Source organism: Pseudopipra pipra, chromosome 1 (genome assembly GCF_036250125.1).
Source record: "Pseudopipra pipra isolate bDixPip1 chromosome 1, bDixPip1.hap1, whole genome shotgun sequence".
Lineage (NCBI taxonomy): Eukaryota > Metazoa > Chordata > Aves > Passeriformes > Pipridae > Pseudopipra > Pseudopipra pipra.
Window position 1 is genome coordinate 102,556,213 of NC_087549.1, and position 20,763 is coordinate 102,576,975.

Consider the following 20,763-nt stretch of genomic DNA (forward strand, 5'->3'; position numbering starts at 1 on the left):
GATGCCAGATTAATAACTTTACCAGGGGTGGACTCCTAATCTGCACTCAGACCTCTCATATTACTATGAAATACTGAGAGCTGTTTCTGGGGCTGCTTTTTAACCAGCCCTCATTGTTGGGTTGGGGGCAGCTTGCAAAGTGCCTGATTTTTGTCTTACTCCGATGCCATTGTGGTTGCAACAAAGAAGAGGGTGTAAAAAAACCAAGTCAGTAGGTTTTACCACTCTTTGTTCTCTCTTTCTAAATTGCGGGTCCTGGTGCTTTGGAGTTGCTTTACACAATTTTGAATCTGAGAAATTTGTAAAGTCATCAACTTGTGTTTTCGCTTATGGGATACTCCTTTCCATTGAGACATGAAAATTACTGCCTTGTATTTTAAAGGAAAAAAGATAACAATGAAGATGTGTTTTGTGTATGTGAGAAAGTAATTTTTCTGGTGTCTGCAAGTTGTAATTTTAAGAAAAAGGAAAGCTCAGTATTTGTAGCAACTGACATTTAAATTGCTGGTAGACTAGTTTATCTAATCAACTTGAAGCACATGGTGAACCTAGGCCAGAATAATTTCTACAACTTTATTAAACTCAAGAGTCCTTACAAGGAGATGCCCTTGCCTTCTTTTCTTTTTGACCATTCTATTTTAATTTTTAACTTGTCTGTGATGTTGTTTTTAAAGGAGAGATATGTTCAGTTTGTGTTATTCTGTGGAAAAAGGAAGTTTTTGGGAACTTTATAGCCTCTATTTCAGAAAGCAGACGTGAAAATCCTGGTTTCATTTCATAAAGGACAATTGGCTGCTTTCCCTTCACAAATGGTGGCTCTTAGGCCACCGTAGATGGAGACTGATTTAGTCAAAGACAATCTAAGAGGTGAGCATTTGAGCCTGGGAACTTTGACAAGAGCTGTCAACCCCAGGTGTGTTCTCCAGATCTGCTTGAGAAGCAACAAAAGATCTGACACTCAAAACAGAAAAACAAAAGCAGTAGTGCAAATTCAATATGAAATTAAATAAACCCAGCCCCAGATCAATACCATACATAAAGTGAGAAGGCTTCCTGTAGAAGTCGAGTGCCTTTGTGTTGGTGCATAACAGGAGAGATGGTGCTCTGCCAGCTGCTGATGATCAGAGGGCTGCCTTCAGTCCTGAAGAGTCTCTGTGAAAGCCTTTTCCATGTGTGCCTTTTCTATGAGCTTTGTGCTCAATTCATAAAAAAGCTGGTAGAGGAGATACATTATTTATAGGGCTTCTCTGTATCCCTGTGGCTCTTCAGACTGAATGGAGACAGTTCATTGCAGGGCATGTTGGCTGTGGCTCAGTGTGGTATTAACCATTTCTGTCTGGTCTGTACTGCCTTGGACAGTAGGCCAAGGACTGTGACATGTAATGTGTTTTGTAAGATCCATTTAATATCAAGAAGAAGCTACCATTAAAGATTTTATCAAAAAATAAGCTATTTCCCCAATCCCAGGTAAATGATTGGCGGCTGTCAAGGCACTTAGAGGTGACATTTCAAGGGGACTCTGTTGGCTTAGTGGATTTTGCCATGACAAAATTAGGAAATTTCTGTATTTGAGTTAGAATCTGCAAGTGGTAAGTCAGTTTTCAGAATATCTTAATTAGCTGGAGTTCATAATAGTGCACAACATATGAGGATCTGCCGTGGCTACAGTTAACCAGTTGTGAAATAGAGTGGATTCTCACTGGGAATATGGGGAGCTGGAATCCACTTTGTTTACTGGCACAGCAAGAGCAAACGGGGATGAGAAGTGAAGTGATAACTGTGTGATGGCATAATTAAAGCTGTATGTCAGTGGTGATTGACTACTAAGAGATCAGAAGAGATTTTGGGGTAACATAACAATTTTTCATCATTACTGGCTTGTAGCACTTGCGAATAAAAGACCTTTCCAAAAGCAGATGAGTAAATGTCTTGAAAACACTTCGTGCTTTCTTTGATTCTGAATATAAAAATACTTAGAGGATCACAAAAAATTTCCATGACTTACATGATGAGATGATTGTTTTTCAAGGAGAATTGTGGATTTATGTCACACTTTATCACGTAATCACTTGAATATATGTTGGAATTTGACAGGCTTTCTGTTAGTATCTTCAGCAGTTAGAGCTTTCAATTCGGAGTGTAGAAATATTTCAAAAGGTCGGAATGATGGCCTTGAAGTAAAGGCAGTGAATCAATGCTTAAATGGCAAGGGGTCTATTTCTGAGTGCTTGCAGAATGTCAGATTAACATGGTGTGCAATGGGACACTGTACTTGACCATTTATGAAGTAAGGATAATTAATATTTCTATTTTCTTTCTTTTCATTTTAAATTAAGCATTTTTGAGCAGCTATTTTCTCTTCCCCTGTGTTTTTGTAACTGCTTCTACAATGGGGTCTTGATCCTATCTATTGCTTCTGGTACTGCTACAGTATTCTGCTTTTGAAATTAAGGAGCCCAAGATCATTACCGTCTGATAAATCTGATGGATAGCCTTTCCAGTTTTCTCCAGACACTTTTCATTTTAAGCCTGGTTTGTATAGGGACATATATTTCTTAAAATACAAGTACTGATGGGGAAAATGCAGAAGTTGCATAATGAGGAAGTTTGGATACTTTTTGCCAAAAGGGCTCTTTTTGATCTCTCTATGCTAAATGAATCTCTTAGAATTTCACTGCTTATGGCTATTCATAATAAATAAATGAATAATTAAAACTGTTATTAGGAAAAAACACTCTGCTGTAGCCTTTGGAAAATGTAGTCCTCGCTTCACTTTCTTCTATAGTGGAACATGTATAAATGTGAAGGGTCTGATTAAGGGAACTTCAGTGCATCACTACTAACCTGATGCAATTGCTTTCATTTCACGTTTACAGGTGGATGTAAAATTGGTGATATAGTGGCTGGTAGTTTACTTCATTAAAACTAAACACCTTCTCTAGTGTGTTTACTGCAGAAGAAAGAGTTGTAGGAACTGGATGTGTGATCTCTCTAATTATTTTATTAAAACTTTCCATAGCAGGAATGTTTTGGAAACCTTTGGAATTGGTTAGGGAAAGGGCGTTTCTTTGAATGACAAGTGTCCTAAGGTTTTCTGCATGCCCCTTTCAGTCTCTTCTGGATGTGCTCACATTCTTCATTTGCTGTGAGCTGGAAAGGGGGCAGCCAAGGCAGCTTCACATGAGCTGGTGTGTGGTTCTGCATCCTGCCACGCAGTGTGTAAGCATCTCTTTCTCTGCAAGCTCCTCACTTGCATCTTGGTCTCTTTTGTCTCTAATTCTTTAATGCCAATCCCAAGTGCCTAAAAATAAGTCAAGAACCAGAAGCGAAAAAATTGTTTTATGGAAAAAAATTAGGTTTCTGGAAAGGAAAACCTCTTTTAAATTTGTCTTGTGACTTCTGGGCCTTTAGCATTGACCTTTTCCAGTTACTCTGAAAAAATAAAACTACAAACTCACAATACAGAAATACTTGTTCATACAACTTCAGGGTTGGGTGTTTTAAGAATACTGAGTATTGTAAAAGCTGCAATTAAATCTTAGTTACTAACTCTTTATCCCCACACACCAAAACCCCTTGAACATTCTGAAATAGGTAACATTTCCAATAATCTTGCTTGCAACTCAGATATTTTCCTTTGTTGCCTCTCTAAAGAGCACATTTCCACTAGACTGAAAAACACCATGTTTACTGGAGAAACTGCCAGGTGTAACCTATCAGTTAAGGCAAGGTGAAATGCTCAGGCATGTTTGGAGATGAAAAAACGCATCCTTTCAATTCATTTAATGGACAATGCCTGATCTTTTAAGTTATCATAAATACAATCTCACTTCAATAAGCTTGTCTCGTGGTACGCATTGCTTCTTAATTAAAAAAAAGAATCTGTAGAGATGTGTATAAGTTATGCTGACAAATAAGGATAAATATATACATGCATACACACGTGTGTACTCATGTTTTTATTTATAAAAATAAATCAAGGGTCATGCAACAGGGTAATATAAATACTACTTCTAATTGCAGAGTGAATTACTGCTGGCTTCTGTAACCCTAAAAAGGCTGAAATGCAGGATGATTCTTCAAGCACAGATTTTCCCAAATCCCTACAAGTAATAAACTCTTAAGAAGTAATATTGATTGTGTTTTTACATACCAGCTTGATTACAAACACACATATAATTGCTTTCATAAGCTTTGATAGTTTTATTGCTATAGTTAAGAATATGCCATAATTTGCTGAATTGAAATCACTACAACTATGGTTTTGGTAAGGTAGTTTTCAGCTCTGTTAATTAAATATAAAGGATGTCAGCACATTTCTAAGCGTGTTCTGATCTCAGTGAACAGTAATAACAAGACAGTGAAACAGGCAGGGGAAATTCCAGATTATATTCTGCAGCGTGTATTCAGAATCAGTAGCTCTGGAAAGCCTGTTTCATGAGAGGTTATTTTCAAAAACATTTCCCATACATGTCTGTTGTCACGGGTAAGGCCTGTTTCTGCCTGAGTTAGAGTCAAGAACAAATTGACTTCAATGAGCACGGTCTTTGGACTACAAATCCAAAAGTAGTCTTTGGATTCTACTTTGCAAGTTAGCATCCTCAGTATATTATTCAGAAAATTTTTAACTTTCCCAGCATTTTTTTACCACTCTGAGCATTTGCTTCTGCAAAGTGAGTTTTGAAAAAACAAGTCTCACATCTTCTAAAGTATCTCTTGTAGCTTAAGCAGTACTCCTTTTTCCTTTTAAATGAAGGTGACACAAAGGGTAAATCAGTGTGGCAGCTGTATGGAAAAATCAGACTGTCTTTGTTTGCATAGGACCTGTTTCCAGGGTACTTCTGTGCTAATTGTGCAGTAAAGCATGAAACTCAGATACACCTGATAGAAAACATGCTACTTAACAGTAATCACATCCTGTCGATTCTTTTTAAGGGATGACACTATGCTTATATGCCACAATATAAGATGCGTATTAGTAGAAATTAAATTGTAGGGGGAAATTAACTGGAGGATCTGGGGAATGAAAGAAACCAGCAGTCAGATGAAAAATGATAGCTTTATACTGAGTGTGTTGGAGTTTTTTAGTTATAGAAACAGCAATTAATTTTTCAGTTTATTCTTTTTTATGTGGCTAAATAATATACTACTGTGTTGTTGCTGTTTTTTTAACAGCAGTCTTCAAGTTAAATCTGATCACTGGAATTCTGCTAGGGAATTACTCTGGGATCTAAATCAGTATGTGTAAATTATGCATGCACGAGCACAAGAAATAATTTTGTGTTCATAACAGCCAATTGTACACTCAGACGAATGTTTGCATACGTAGCCACCCATTTGGAATTGGGCCCAAATTAGAATTAATACCATGGGCTAGTTCCAGGATTTAGTTCTCAAGTCTATTTATAATGATGTAATATACATTAAAAATATCCACCTCTGCAGAGTGCATTCTGCAGAGGCTTTTCTGGCTGCAAACCAGTGTAGCTGCAACAATCGTACACCATCAGGTAAACATGCACTTTGGAGATAAAGGTCTGGTACATCCGGTGGAACTGTCATCGACACAAATTTGGTGCATGTGTAATGTTAAGAAACAGGCTAGGCTGTGTAAGAGGCTGTAGATAAGACTGCCCCAAGCACCTCTTCTTTTTCGAGCTCCTTACACTCCACGCTGCTTTAACAGTGGCTGTGCAAATGAGGAGATGGGCTATTTCCAGGAGACAGCCACTTCAGTTCAAACCCCCTGAGATGATAGCATGCACTTTAAGAGTAATAATAGCTGCAAGCCACTGAGGGCCCCAGGGGATGGGATCTTGACATGCTGTATGACATTCAAGAAGCCTGCCTCATGTCTTCTGTCAAGCCTAATGCCCAGGCTTGAAGTGCAGTGCTGGAGGGAGAAGGGGGCAAAAAAACTGTCTCTTGATTTAAAATGGATATTGCATCACTTTCATACTTAGCATCTTCTGCAGCTTGGTGCCCCAGACTGTCTGGAGGACAAGGATTTAGAAAGTCTTTCATCTCCTCCCCCATCCACCACTCTATGCTTCCTCTTTACAGCGTAATGCTTTCTTACAAGTTTACCGTCCCATATTCCCACTAATGTTACCCATCCATTAACAGATACACATCGATCTTAGAGGATTGTGTACTGTGTCCTCCTAAGTGGTGAGACCAGGCTGAGACTATATACAGCACACCCAGTGTGGTCTCCTGTCACAGGCTGCAGGAACAATCTGCAAGAACCCTCTGTCTGGCCCCATTGTTTGTGGTCAGACAGTGATGTCTCTAGAGATGGAGCTAGTCTTAGTTTTAATCCAGTGATTAGGCTCAGACTGGCCTAAACAAGACATTGGTGTAATTTCATTTTCTATTACTGGAAGACAGTTCCAACGTGCCTTTGGATCCAACCATGTACAGTTTCAGAGTTTTTGATGTCAGAAGAGGAAAAACACTCTTACTGTACCATATCTTTTTTAGGACAGCTGAGGATCACCAAAAGAATAGAAGAATAAACCATTACAAGAAAATGATCATGCATAATAAGTTATATTAAGAGAGAGGGAGTTAACTCCTTGTTTTGAATCAAGAGAATGATAACTATGACTCTGGATTTTTTTATCATACACTAATTAATATTCCTTAGGGTCAGATGACTGTGGTGTGAAATCTTGGCATCAGATGGAATACCGATCTTTCATCAGCTTTCATTGTAGCCACTAGTATAATACAGAAATGAGTGTACAGTTGGGGTTTAATTGGATTGGTTAAGTAAGATGGTTGTTCATCCATTGTCTTCAATTATGAATAAGCCAAACATAAAGTGTTGTATGCCTGTGGCATCCAGTAAAGATATTGTAATAGTAATATGTTGTTTGAACTGTAGACACAATCAAATCTGTGTGAAGAGAACAGATATCAGATGATTGCTTGTTTGCTGCCTATTGTTGATTATTTCATTGGGATTTTTTGTTTGGTTTGTTTGGTTTGTTTGGTTTTTTGTTTGGTTTTTTGGTTTGTTTGTGTGTGTGTGTGTGTGTGTAGTGGAGGAATCTCATTTTCAAGGTAATACAACAATACTATAAATGAGTAGGATGTCTAATAGGGCTTTAAAACTTGTATTTTTGAAATCATGTCCATGCAACTGAGGTGGAATAATTTGAGACATAGGCTGAGGCAAGCAGAGAGAGAAGGAAAATGAGTCTTTTAAGCCTCTAAGCACCAAGTGTAGAGAACAGAGACATAAGCAGGGAGAGGTTGTGTGTGTAACTGCACATGCCTTTTAGGAGCAAACTGGGCAGAGAACCAAGGGAGATTTCTTTAGTATGGTGATTACTGGACACCGAAAACATGCACACAAAATTACTTTCAAGTTCAAAACCTAATCTTCCTTTATTTTTACTGGTAACCTTTTTATCTGGAAAGGTAGTTTCACCTGACAGTGCTGTTGTTTAGGAACTGGTAAGAGTTTCTCTCTCTTATTGGTTACAAAATTCTCCTGTCTGAAAAGATGCATTTTATTTTTTCCTTTTATTTTTTCTGCTTTGCACAATTTTTTTTAGCTTGTTCTATGATTGAGATGGATTCTTATTAATTCCTCAGCTCAGCTGCAGTAGGTTCAGGGACTGTGGTGAACTCTCAGAGAATGTGTAGTCCACAGGAATCATATGAATTATAAGTTTATAAGAAACTCTTACTGGCTTCTTCATGGCATTGCAGGTTCTGTACATATAGAAGTGATCTTGAGCAGAAGAGAAAACAAATCAGTTCCTTGGGGGGAAAAAATTGCATATTTGCTTAACTTTTTTAGTTAAATTCTAAATTTAGTTAAATTCTCATGGTTGCAGAAATGACGAAATATAGTCAAATAAATAATTGGTTTTTGGAAGAGATTACATTCAGGAGTTATTTTGACTTAGTCCAGTATGGGAAATAACAGTCATGAAGGCAGAGATAGAAATGTTCTCTTATTCCTATCTTTGATATCTGTTTTTCTTAAAAAATTTTAGTCACTTAATTTCAATTCTTAAAAAAAAATCAACTACTGTCACACTTATGGAAGTAAGACCTTGCTTTGATTTTTTTTTTTTTTTAATTTAACCTACTACCCCTTTTTATAGGGTAAAATTATTTAGGGAAGCAAGACATTATTCAAGACATTATTAATGGGGCTAATATTTCACCCGCTAGAACTCAAATAGCAAGTTATAATTCTCCTCAGCAGTACGGGAATTTCACCCTATTATTTCCTAGGTCTCATTAAAAATAAAAGGACACAATCAATTGCAAGTAACTGTTTTTCGTGCAAGTCATATCTTGAAGACTGCCTGAGATACTTCAAGAGAAGATGGAACTTTGCTGATCTGACCCTGTTGGGATGGAAATTATTTAAGTGGCCCATTTTTTAAAATGTTTCATCTTGCTCTTTCCATTTAGAAGATGGTGCACAGTAAGTAGTGGGACATTAATGGTCTGGGTAGGACTTACTGGGCTGTTGTACCTGTGGGCAGGTTTCTGTGAAGATAATCTGATGTGTTCTCAAGTCTATCTGCTTGAGAAGTAGCACTTACTTTCTTCGGTGGCTTTTTATAAAGTCTAGTGTCATCTTTTAGCTGCCTGATTCATTATCCTATGTATCACTTTTACCAAGTATACAAATATGTTCCTTACAGCCAACTTGAAATGCTGTGAAAATGGACTGCCGGATAAATAATTAGTGATTACTAGTATCCAGTAATCATCAAGGCTTTACATTTCATCTGTGTAAAATATTTCAGCTTGTCTAGACACTTAGCTTGCTTGTAACTTCAGAGATGGTACTGGTTATCTACTTTTTGGATTCCCAAGAATAAACCTGTTGAGACTTGCTACTGGTGCTCCCCAAGAGGTTTTACGCAAAGTGAGCCGGAACCAACAAGTTAGCAGAAACAATGCTTCTGGTTTGGGATATTTCTTATTTTCAAGGAGGAAAAAAACCCAACTTTAACCTCTTCCCTTTTCTATCTTCCATTAACAACTTGGTCTTTGAATATTGCTTTGAAAAAGTGAGTGATGCAATTCTAAATATGACTCCTTGAGAAGCTGTTGTACCTGTGTGTTTATGGGGAAGAAGCACATAAAGTCTGGTGTATCACAGGCTGGCACAGAGATGGAAAATCCATTTATATAGTAGACTGACGTCTAAAACGTCTCTTTACCATAATTTCAGTGTTTAGTAAACTATTGAAATCCAGCATTAGATAAGGTAATACATGCATGACTTTGGCATAGATAGTGCCACTTTGTTGTTTTACAGCATCTGTAGTAAAAAGAGCATGGAAGTGGGGTGCAGGATAATTCCATCAAAATAATAAGGATGCGTCTCATCTGCTGCCTGCACAGCTGCTAGGAAGGCAGTGTAGCCTTGAGATTTTAGGTGGTAGTTTAGAAACAGGAGTAAGAGAGTCTGGTATTTATCATTTACAGTAGAAGCTTGTTATTGCTGGGTATGCTGCTTGCTTCTTCCCCCCCCATTTTTGTGCCTATTAAATATAAGCTGTAGTTTGCAGATACTGATCATTGAACTGAGCAATTCGTAAAAATGTTGCTGGTGCTGCTAATAGATAATTGGATGTTTCTGTGTCCCAGTTCGTCAGATAAGTGGAGGAGATTGCCAGCTCCAGAGATATCCAGCAGCAATTTGTTATACCTGAAGCATGCTGGACAAAGGCTTTAGTGGTTTGTTACAGTTAGAGGGGAGTAATGGCATTTAGGCAATGCCAAATAAAGTTTTCTGTCTTGTACCTTTTCCCGCTATAGATCTAATAGCTTTAACATCCTGCTTGAATACAAAATACCATAGTAGTTTACAGCATGATTGTCATATGTGCTGTTTGTTCAAGTCATCTCTATTCCCCCATCTCTGTCTGCTCTGGCCAAATGATGGTTCTAGGTAGACCCTGAAATTCCATTTGCAAGTGCAGGGTTATAGGGACAGGATAAGGGATAGAAATGCTGACGATTCACTCATTCCTGTTTCTTTAGGAGATGTTCTGGTTTCCTTGTGCTTGACATTTACAGCTCATTCAGTGGTAAACTTCATTTGGTAAGCATTAACTCATCTGCAGATGTTAGTATTCCGCTGAACTTTTAGGACCACTGTTCAGATCCAAGTTCATTTCACAAGTGGCTGATGGACTGTGTTAAACTGTTTTTCTGCTTAAGTCAGTATACTGCCAAGTATCCACATCACTAGGAAAATCACGATTGTCAGGGAGAGACTGAAGACTTGAAGCCAGTCCCTTCAACCAGTTATTAATTATAGTATATTTGAGCCAGTGGAGCAACGAGAAATTACTCCATCTGAAGATGTGGTGATGTACACAGCTCCACCTCATCAAGCACAATGTTTTCTACTCAGGCCAGTGCTGAGTCCCAGTGGCACGGCCCAAGCATGAGTTTGGCAGCTGCTGTTCCTACATCTGTCCCAGAACTTGCAGAAGTCTTTTGAGCCCAGTGGTTGAACTGCTGATGCCTGTGCTGATGCATGAAATTTATTAATAAGAAAAGGAAAAAAGTGAAACAAGTAATCAAAAATATCTATGGACCACTTCTCCTGGAAAATGTCTTTGCTAACCAAAATATTAGGTAAAAATGGACATATGCATCATTACACCATATATGAGAAATGGATAATTAATGTTAGTGATACAGAAATATGAACCCTAACTGAGACCTTTCCTATTGGTACAATAATACCAACTTGCTTTAGTTTTCACTGTGCACTGTCAGTAGCTGCACTGTTATGTATACGGTCAAGGATGTTGATGAGTAGCCTGACAAAATCCAGAGGTGGAAGGAGAGGTTGCAGAGAAGCCTGATGTTCCAGAGGCTTGTCAAACAAGAAGAATTGCAACTCTTTTGGAACTTGATCCCTTCGTTGAGGATAGGAAATGATGCTGGAGATAATTGGTTGAGGTGGGCTCTGCAGGAGAAGCTTTCAGGAGATGTTCAGCTTGTTGTTGTCCAGTGTCCCTTTCCGTAGGGCCTCAGTTATTGTAGTGTCCTGTGTAGGAAAGGACGTCTCACTTTTTGTCCAGCTACAATACTGCTGGAAGCATCCTCTGCTTACAGAGAATGTTCCTCCAACTGTATTTTCTTTCTCCCTTATGCCCCTTTTTTGCTTTGTAGGTTTCTGCTTCTGCAAAATATATCAAACAGCTGCTCATCTTCAGAGGAATTCGTGACCTGTGGATACCCTTCCTACCATCTTTCCTTTCACACCAAGAATTCAGCACTGCTGTTGGTCAACCTGCATTGCCAACATCCTTGGAATGTTTTCCCCCTTTTCAGTTAGTCTTCACAGGCTCTCTCTTGCAGTCCTTCCTGCTTACTAGGCAAAGGAAATACTCTAACGTCCTGTTCCCTCTTTTTAAAACTCCTGCTTTCTGCAGTGTTACAGAAAATTTGACAAACACTTGGAGTCTGTCCTGAGATCACAGCTTACTACAGCAGTGAATATTGTCTCATTTTCTCTTCAGTCTCCATTCATCTCAAGGTCTTAGTGGGCATGTGTGAGATGTCACCTTGTTGGGGGCAGAAATGATGGGTTTTGTTCTATGCTTGTGTCTCCTTGCTTTGTGAAGGATCTTGGTTCAGAACCTAGGTTCTAAATTTTGTCATAATGTGTCAGCACTGATTCACAGAATGGTTTGGGTTGGAAGGGACCTTTAAAGATCATCTAGTCCAACCTCCAAATACTATTGTTTGTAATAGAACATTTATAATAATGTCAGCTATTTTTTGTTAGTATTACTTGGCTGAACAGGGAACTCAGATTGGAAGTCAGGAGGAAAAAAAAATTGTATGGTCTCTGTAAATGAGGTCAGGCTTTGCAGGAAGATTACAGGTGGTCAATGCTTCAAGCCTGTCACTGTTTTATGAGGCATTTGGACAATACCCTTAATACAATGCTTAAATTTTTGGTCAGGCCTGAAGTAGCCAGGCAGTGGGACTAGGTGATCATTGCAGATCCCTTCTAGATGAGCTATTCCTTCCCTTCTTTTTCTCTTCTTCCTACCCCTACTTTCCCTACCAGTACATGCTGAGGAAATTGCTGATGACATTTCTTCCCAGCCCTGCACTAGCAGAAGGCAGTGAATACCCATAACCATCTCCCAACCTAGGCATTGGCTCTGTCACCTTGTGGGAAGGAGGCCTTCCCGCCTTCTGAAGGGCATGAGTGCTGTGGGTCATCTCAAGATAATGGGACCATCTGCACAAATTTGCAAAAAGCAGATGTGATGTGTGGTTATTGAAAGTTTTCTCTGTTCTTCCAGTTTCCCTGGATTTCCATGGGATGGCAAAATTCCTATCTCTGAGGCTTGGAGATCAAGCCCTCAGTCTGGTGCAGGATATGCTCCTCAACTAAATGGTTGCAGCTCTTTTGGAGGTGTCAGTTTCCCTGTAGATTTTGTTTCTTCTCCTTGTACTCATTTTGAGAAATGCCTAAACCATTTTCCTTGGGAAAACATACTAAAATACCTGTGCCTGAGAACAGCAGCACTTCCTCAGAGGGAAGGTCCATCTCACCCAAAACTTGATCTCCAAAGGGGCCAACCACCAGTGACTAAAGGAAAGCACATGAGCAGTGCAAGTCTGCTTCTTTCAGGGTCCTGAGGGTGCTCACAGGCCTCAGTGGCTGGGACCGACCTCCTCTGGGACTCCTACCTGCACTGTCTCCTGCCAAGGGCCCAGGGAATGTGTCCCAGCTTAGCCTGGGGCCTTTAGTCCCTGCCTGAGCCATGCTGGAGGTGTACCTGTTTCTGTCCCTGTCTCTTGGATGGGTCTAGGCCCTATACTGCAGAGAGCTGCTCTCCAGGATGGAGTCCTCAGGCTTGGGTCATAGGTTGTCATGCAGAACTCTGAGAATAACGTGTCATAACTATTCTGTTCTGTTTGCTGTGCTCACCATAAGCTAAATAACACAGAGGCTCTTATTTGCCTGCCATGACACTGGCAGTCTCACATGGTTCCAGGTGGACATATAAAAAGCAAACTCTTCAGTCCTTCTTGGCAGCAATCTTCCATGTGTGTAGGGCCTCTAAAGGGAGGCAATTGCCTTTTAGTGTCAGATGTCCACCTGTCCAGCCACCTCCTTACCAACGTCAGCATTACCAGCCAGAACCTTCCTCTTCAGTACGTGACTGTAGAATTCATTAAAAGATTCATCAGCAACCTTTATTCACGCTCCTGCAGAGTAAAGCATATCCCCACAGACAGCAGTGACGTGAACTGCATCGCACTCACCCACCAGTGTTTGGTCTCTTGTAGCTTTTTCAGTGTCTGGGCTGGTTTGGCATTTTCTCCCATGAAACTTCCGAAGTGGAAGCTCAGTTAATGCCAGACATGGATATTTTGTTCCATGGCAGACATCAGTTTTGAAATGGACTGGACTGGCACCACCAGCTTCATGTTCAGAGCCCACCCACACACCCCATCTGTGGCTCAGCTGCCCAGCGGAGGCTGGATCTCCTGGTCGTGACTATGTGGAGCTGGACTCCAGCAGGATACTGATGCGTGGAAGCCCCCTTAACACATCTCTCAGGCTTCACCCTTCTTACTGTGCTGTCATCAAATGTAGGAAATAGGGAAGTTTGTGATCAGGTCTTTTGAATTTAGATTGCAGAAAACCATCGTTCAAGAAATGTGGGTTTCCTTGTCCACATCATATTCTGGATTTCATGGCACCCATGAGTCAAAGGCAGCTCTATCTCATGGTATGGTTCTACAGCCCCATACTTCTCATCAGCTGAAGTGGATAGAGAAGACCATTACTATCTGATAACTGCCAAGACTGAGATGCAAATTGAGAACAATGGGGTAGATTTACAGATTAACAAATGGAAGATCTCACCTGAAAATGGCATGAAGATGTTGCTATCTTTTTGATTTGCCTTTGGTGTAAAACAATCAGAGTTTTCATTTTATATTAATATGTACAGATTTTGTGCCTTTACTTGTAAAAGCTGAAGTGCTTTCCACAACAGATGTAACTCTGATTTTGAACCAGATTTCAACGCAACTGAGGTTTGTCTCTGGGCAATTAAAATCCTCAATTAACATATTAATTATTTTTCTAATGATATTGCATTATTTTTCTTTTCGTCTTCTGAAGGGAAAAGAAAGTGTCTAATTTGTATACTGGTTTGTGAGTTATTTAGCTAATTTACACATGAGAATTTGTTAGTATTTATCTTGCAGTCACAAAACTGTGGATTTATTTTAAGGAATTTTATATATTTCCTGCTCTAGTGAGGTGTATTAAAATAGTAGCTTCAGCTGGCAGTTGCAATTACCAAACCTGAAAAATGCAGGAGTTTCTTTTACATGTTCTTATTTGTTGAGATAGAAGGAACAAACACTTCTAGCATAAATAACTGATGCTACCTCTCTTTCTCTAATCTTTGTAAAAACTGAAAAACCTTTTGAATATCAATCTGTAGAGGTTAAAAAAAAATAATTCTCGTCTCTTCAATGTTGTTCCAATCCCTTCAATGCAAAATGGTACTTAAACCGTGCAGCAGGCAGCTGTTAATTAGCAGCATATTGGGGCTGATGCTGGCAGGGATGATTGAGGAAGGAAAGCAACAGAGGAACAGAAAAGCGTACGTGCAGGACAAACTTACCTGCTTTTCTGTTATTGTTAGCAGAATTTTTTATGGACAGAAAAGCATGTTCTGTGTTCTGTTAGCATGTCTGTGTGTGGTGCTCCATCTCTGTCTAAAGTGGCTCAGTAGTTTGGGCAGATGTCTCTTCTCAGATGCTAGATCAGCCCCTATGCAGGTGGTGTCATACTGAGCACAAGTCTCTAGAAGCAAACTGTTGACCATTGAATGAAATACTTTTTCAGGATTGAATAGGTTTTACTGCACAGACTGAGCTGTTACTAACCTGTACTACATGTTGTGGCTGGAGATCTGTTGGGCTCATTACTGTACAAATTACTGTATAAATTACCCCAAGGCACTGAACAGTTCATGGGTGAAGAGCAAGCAATACAGAAAGCTTGGACTGCAGCAGGAGACAAGGGTACAGCAGAAATGTAATCATGCACACCTAGATGTGTGCACATGTATGTAGAGATGTAAAACAGGCATTGATTTTAGCTGTTTGCATTCCAGCTCTATTGTTATTGGGGTTTTCTTTGCAAAAAGTGTTCTTGAGTAAGGAATTCGAAGCAAGACAGCAGGCACCAGCAGGATATGAGTCTGAAGATTGCTTCAGGCAGGGCATGGCATACATAAAGATTATGTTAATGTACTTGTATGATAAGTAGAAAAAGCCAGAAGGTACTTGGAGACTTCATAAGGGGCAGGATGGAGGGGTCGAGCATCAACTGCAGAGACTAGCAATGGCTTCTGTAGGGAGGGGGACAAACCTGAAAGAAATGAAAAGTGGACGGGGAGAAGGGGAAGAAGGAATAATAGGAGAAATGAAGAAGATACATAAGAAAGCTGAAGGGAGAGGGATTGAGGCACAGCTGGGCTTGTCAGGGCTGAATAGCAAACGAGAAACCTTAATGTTAAATGATGGGTGATGAAAGAGAAGGTGTTAGGCAAGGTGAGAGAGATAAAAAGAGAAATCAGGGAAGTAGTAAACGTCAATTGAATCAACTTCAATTTGCTTCATTTTCAGAAGGAGAATTAGGTTAGGAAGTCTCCACTGCTCAGTGGACTCTTCTCCCTATTTTTCACTTTTCTCCTGGATCGTGCTGATCTTGTACAGAGGTCTTAAAAGAAACTACTCATCCTCTATGCAGGGTTAATTTTGTTGGAAAACTGTTGTTCCCAGACAGAAAATCAGTGCATACGCAGGCTGTGAGTAGTCTTGACACAAACAGCACAACTCCTGTATTCTTTAGTCTGTTCCTTTCACCTCTTTATCACACAGGTTCTAAACATAAAACTAGTTGGTTTTGTGGCCCTTGAGATGATATGTTTGCATATGCATTTATTGAAATAGAATATTTTATTGAAATAAAATATTTGCTGTTTAGACTTCTATTGCAATACTAACTGGCAGACCCAGTCATGGACTGAGAAGAAGAGGACAAATGCTGTAGAGCGCCATGTGAAACCCGAACAAAAGTGCCAAGGAACATGTCGTCTAGATGTAAGAGTTCATAAGTGACAAGAGACAGCCAACAAAGAAATCCAGAAAACAGTGTTCATCAGAGCACTGATAGTCTTTCTGATCACAGGCTCTCCAATTTACCTGAAGTGCACTTCAACTATAATTACCTTTCTGAAGCACATCATTTAGCATAAATGTACCCCTGAATAAATCTATAAACCTTTCCTATCTATTGCCATTAAAGTTTGAATGCATACAGACCCATGTGCCACCTGTCCTGGAGCAGAGAGTGAATACCCTGCAGGTGGCAGAGCCCTGGCCACAGTGTGGCACTGGAGCTTTGCTGCCCTATTGGGTGTTCCTGTGTGGATGACAGCAGCTGGGCCTTCTGTCAGGCTTGCTATAAACCCTGAGCGATGTCGTTCTTTCTGGATTAAACATGTGAAGGGATCACAACACATTTTATCTCTGTGCAAAAGGTGCTTTCTGTGACTCAGTATAGGTTTTGCAGGATGTGTGAGCCAGGCAGTTTAGGTAGATAGTATTTCAGTTTATTTTTGCTTCCCATTCATAAACTAAGTGACTTGAATTGAAGTCTGTAATGCTGAGATGCTTTGAGGAAGGAGGAGTGAGAAAATTTATTGCAATAAATTGTGGGGTTGTGTTGTCTGCTGCAGCCATACTCGGCACAGCAGGAGGCAGGCCCGGTGCAAGTCTGGGAGCTCTTCCTCCCTCCAGAGTGATCATGCAGCATCCCTGGTCTGCATAACCTGCTGTTGTGGTGTGGATGCTTTTGAAGGTAGGAGTGGGGCTGTGGGTTTTTCATATTGCCTGTGGAGTATGAAACTTCCTCTCTACGAAAGCTGCATTAGAACTGGCTTAGAAAGAAACCTGTGCTTTTATCCCAAATCACTAACAGTAGAGACATAAAGGAATGTCTCTATTGTACATGGTATAATGTAATATATTACTTTTTGTGATGTGAGAAGCTATTAAGTCTGAAACCAGGTTCTGTGAGGCTGTAGAAAATTCATGGTGACTGTGGTTGTGAGAAGTGGATTTACAGTTCAGCTATTTGGAAGAGTTTTTGTTGTGTGCACTCCTAACAGACAGCTGAAAAAAGTATGCATGTGGATTAACTTCTCTGAGATTGCCTTTAAAGATAATGTGGCTCCTTGCCCAACTTTCGGATCACCCTGCTTTATTTCCAGTGTAAATACGCTTTTTCAATAAAAGCAAAGGGCCACCAGACTATAGGCAGTTGGTAAATTTGGGACTAAAACAGATTATGTCCATGAGATTTAGTGTCTTGTGCAACACAGGAGATAACAAAGCAATGTGTACTTTTACTTTGTTTAATTTCATGGCTATTACATGTTTTGAAAGCCTTTTAATATTGGAGGATATGATCAAATGATATTGTTTGGTTTTATAAACCTTTTTTTTCAGCTGAACATTTCTGAACAGTAGAGTATCTTCCTAAATCCACTACCTTGCCCAACTCTTTTGCGGTCTCTTTTTTGTTTTTGTGCTTGTGTTGAGTTGGCTATTTTAGTAGTGTTGTTTTAAGGCTTTATTTTTTTTCCCTTGCCTTCTCAGCTGTCACTGAGTGCACATCAGAAACTGATGGTGGGGATGAATGTTAAGGTGGGCCAACAGTCTCCAGGTGTTGAACTGTCTTGTTGCTGAGGTGCTTTCCCTGCTAGTGCTGTGGAGAAGCTGTAAAGTGTCAGCGTGCCCTGATCACAAAAGAGAGCTGAAATACAGACATCATAAGTCTTGCTGTTGTGTCTGAGTTGTGGATGTCTTTCACTTTTTAAATTATAATTTAAAGTTTTATTATTGCATGTTTGGAGAGCCTTCTGCCCTTGCTAATTAGGCTTCCTTTATTCAGATTTAAGTTTCTCTTTGTTTCCTTGTTTTTCTCTGTGTAGTTTTGCATCATGTGGATGCTTTAATACTGGTTGAGGTTGAATAGAGAAGCAGAATCTTGTTCACTGTATTTTGCAGTCTGATCTTTGACTATTCAGACTATGTTGGATACCTGGTCAGCTCCAGGATGGTACACTGAAATTTACTTCATTTGTGGCTGGTCCCCTCAGTATCTAAGCTTGTCAATAAATTGATGGGAAGAGAAAATGCTGCTTGGCTGGCACCCATCTAAGCTCACTCAATGTGAGGATTTTGCAATGAAGCTGAAGATCCATTGATGGTGTCTTGTCTTTCAGTTTCTTCCTAAGTTAAACGGATATTATGCTTAATCTTATACAGCCTGAAAAGTTTATTGTACTTAACACCCTTCTTACTTTTTTAAACACATGTATTTCAGCACTGAAGTGTAGGACAGCTTCCAGCTCTACTGGAACGTAGTGTAGTACACTGTTAACACGGTAAGATGTACTCAGAACTGAACAGTGGAACAAATCAATTAATAAAATGTCATCAAAACAGACAGGCTTTGGTGGAAAAAACAATATTTTTAAATGTCGCTTATGTTGGTTATGGGATACATGCTGAGTTAACCTCATTGAACTTTTCCCCAGGAATTGATGCGCTTACAATTGGCGGGTCATTATGCTGCTCCACCTGTGTAGTGTTAAGGTCAGTGTGTTTTTCTGATTATAAAAACCATCCATACCATTCCATTATAAATTCACTGCCATTCATATAATGGAATGTGCCAAAGCTCGGAGCTCGTTGCAGCTGCCCCCGGTCCGTGTTTAAGATCAAACAAAGTGGTTCAGGTATTTTGAGCACCTTTTCAACAACACACCCAATTAAGCTTCATTTAAAGTGATCTTTTATTGTTTATGTTTTCTTTTTTTCTTTTGTGACCTACTAAGCATCCATCTGATGTCAGTGTTGGTTTTGTTTTGTGTGGCCAGCCCAAGAATTCTTATTGAATCAAGACATGGTGATTATAAGATCATAGCAAGGAGGTCCTGGGAGCAGCAGGCAACTGTAACACTGCAGTTGCACGAATCCATGCGTGGGCAAAACACAAAATGCATCAACCACTCACCTTCACAAGACATTTTCTGAAACCTGCACCTTCTAACTGTGAATTAATTCTGAGTCATCACGACACACAAATCAGCCATCATGGTAGACACTAATGTGTGAGATGCAGGGATGTATGACTATGGCACTAATCACTTACTAGGGGAACCTGTGAGGTTATGTGCATGCGTAACACACTGCTGCTGTATGCATCTTCCTGCACAGCTTAGTCTTCTGAATTGTTATGCATTATCAAAGAGAACCAGAATGTGCACTAAAGCTTATCTAGTGTTATTTCTGTCACTGAAATGTTGATATGGTTGGGGCTTTTGTTTGTATGTTTGCTTCTACATTTTCCTTTGTTATTAATCATGCAAATAACTTGAATTCTGTGAAGAGTAAGAGTTCAGTGAACAACCATGTATGTCGTAGGTCATTATGTTCTTCCAGTTTCACAAGGACATATCCTTCTGTGTCAAGTTTTGCACTCTGTAGTAGCCAGTGAGAGCCTCTGGCACTGGCAGTTTTTCTGGAGAGGTATTTTGAGCCTCTTTGCAAATTAGGCGATGCTGTAATGTCTGAGGAAATGCATGAAGTCTCTTGATGATGACAACTGAGAGTTTTTGTGGAGAATTTTTGTGTCCAACAGCACTCCTTCTTTCACCTGTCTAGCTGCAAGCTCAGTGGTATTCTACATGCATGTAGTTTCACAAAAAGTGATGAAGAGTCACTGGGAGACTCTTTGATGAAAAGCAGTCCTTGACTGTTCTAGTTTAGGAAAACTGTTCACAAGCTGACATTTCACATGACAATCATTTAAATTTTGCAGCTATTGCATCAGGTAAGTACATCTTCACAGGTATTTGGCAGTTTCTTTTATTACTCTGAGGGGAAAAAAAACCAAACCTTAAATGAAATATACCCCCAAAGATGATGCAGGTCATGGTAGGATTGCATGTTTTTTCTAAATTGAAGAGACTCAAACGGAAGGGCTTGTTTCATAGCAGAAGGGGTAAGAAAAAGATTGAGAATAGGGGTTTTTTAGTAAAGCAGAGTGCATTATACCTGTTTAATTTATGAGCAAAGCTGTATTTTACGTAGGCACCAGAAGGATCTATTTGCAGCATTTTCAAATTCAACTGTGGTGATATTAAGTTTTAAATGAGTGGATCTCTCACTGCTAGCTGAGTGTCTTAACAAATCTGGGCCCTGACATACAACACACAGGAGATCTTGGAAGTTGTATTAAATACCTCCCACCAATAATCCTGCCAGAAATAGGTAGCTGATGGAACAGCAGGAAAAAGTAAATTACTTACCTGCCACAGCATAGTCAACTGCTGTGATGCTTTGTCTCTTCAGCAGGGTCTTGTGGTTAAGATAAGGGAATCTTGGTCCTCAGTCTATGTGGTCAGCTGTATTCAGATGTACCAAAGTGATATAAATCACTTGTCACAAAGTGATAAGTGTCTATTAGATATATCACCTATACTTATAGACAGAATTCGTTAACTGCAGCTTTGGCTCAGTTTCTACCACTCCCCTCTATGCATGGAGGCAGAAATGCAAAACACTTTTTAAACTAAAGCAAGTCATTCCTTGGTCCCCTGTCCCACCCCACCCTCCTCATCCCCTATGGAAAGCATG

At 39.7% G+C, this 20,763-nt stretch overlaps 1 protein-coding gene and 1 long non-coding RNA gene across 11 annotated transcripts in view; one reads left to right on the forward strand and one right to left on the reverse strand.

Moving 5' to 3' along the window:
- The window catches only part of HECW1 (HECT, C2 and WW domain containing E3 ubiquitin protein ligase 1), a 261,005-nt gene that overhangs the window by 44,869 nt on the left and 195,373 nt on the right, over positions 1-20,763 (forward strand). The window contains exon 2 of one of the 10 annotated variants that reach the window (XM_064668439.1): positions 18,660-18,717. The exons of the other annotated variants lie outside the window; for them this stretch is intronic. Within the exon in view, the coding sequence (XP_064524509.1) occupies positions 18,691-18,717 (27 nt within the window). The 5' untranslated portion in view covers positions 18,660-18,690. The remainder of the gene's footprint in view (positions 1-18,659; positions 18,718-20,763) is intronic. 10 annotated transcript variants of the gene reach the window in all.
- On the reverse strand, positions 10,901-13,508 carry LOC135420690 (uncharacterized). Its single transcript, XR_010433678.1, has 2 exons — positions 12,526-13,508; positions 10,901-11,047 (listed from the first exon to the last, which is right to left on the reverse strand). It is a non-coding gene; the product is annotated as an uncharacterized LOC135420690 (long non-coding RNA).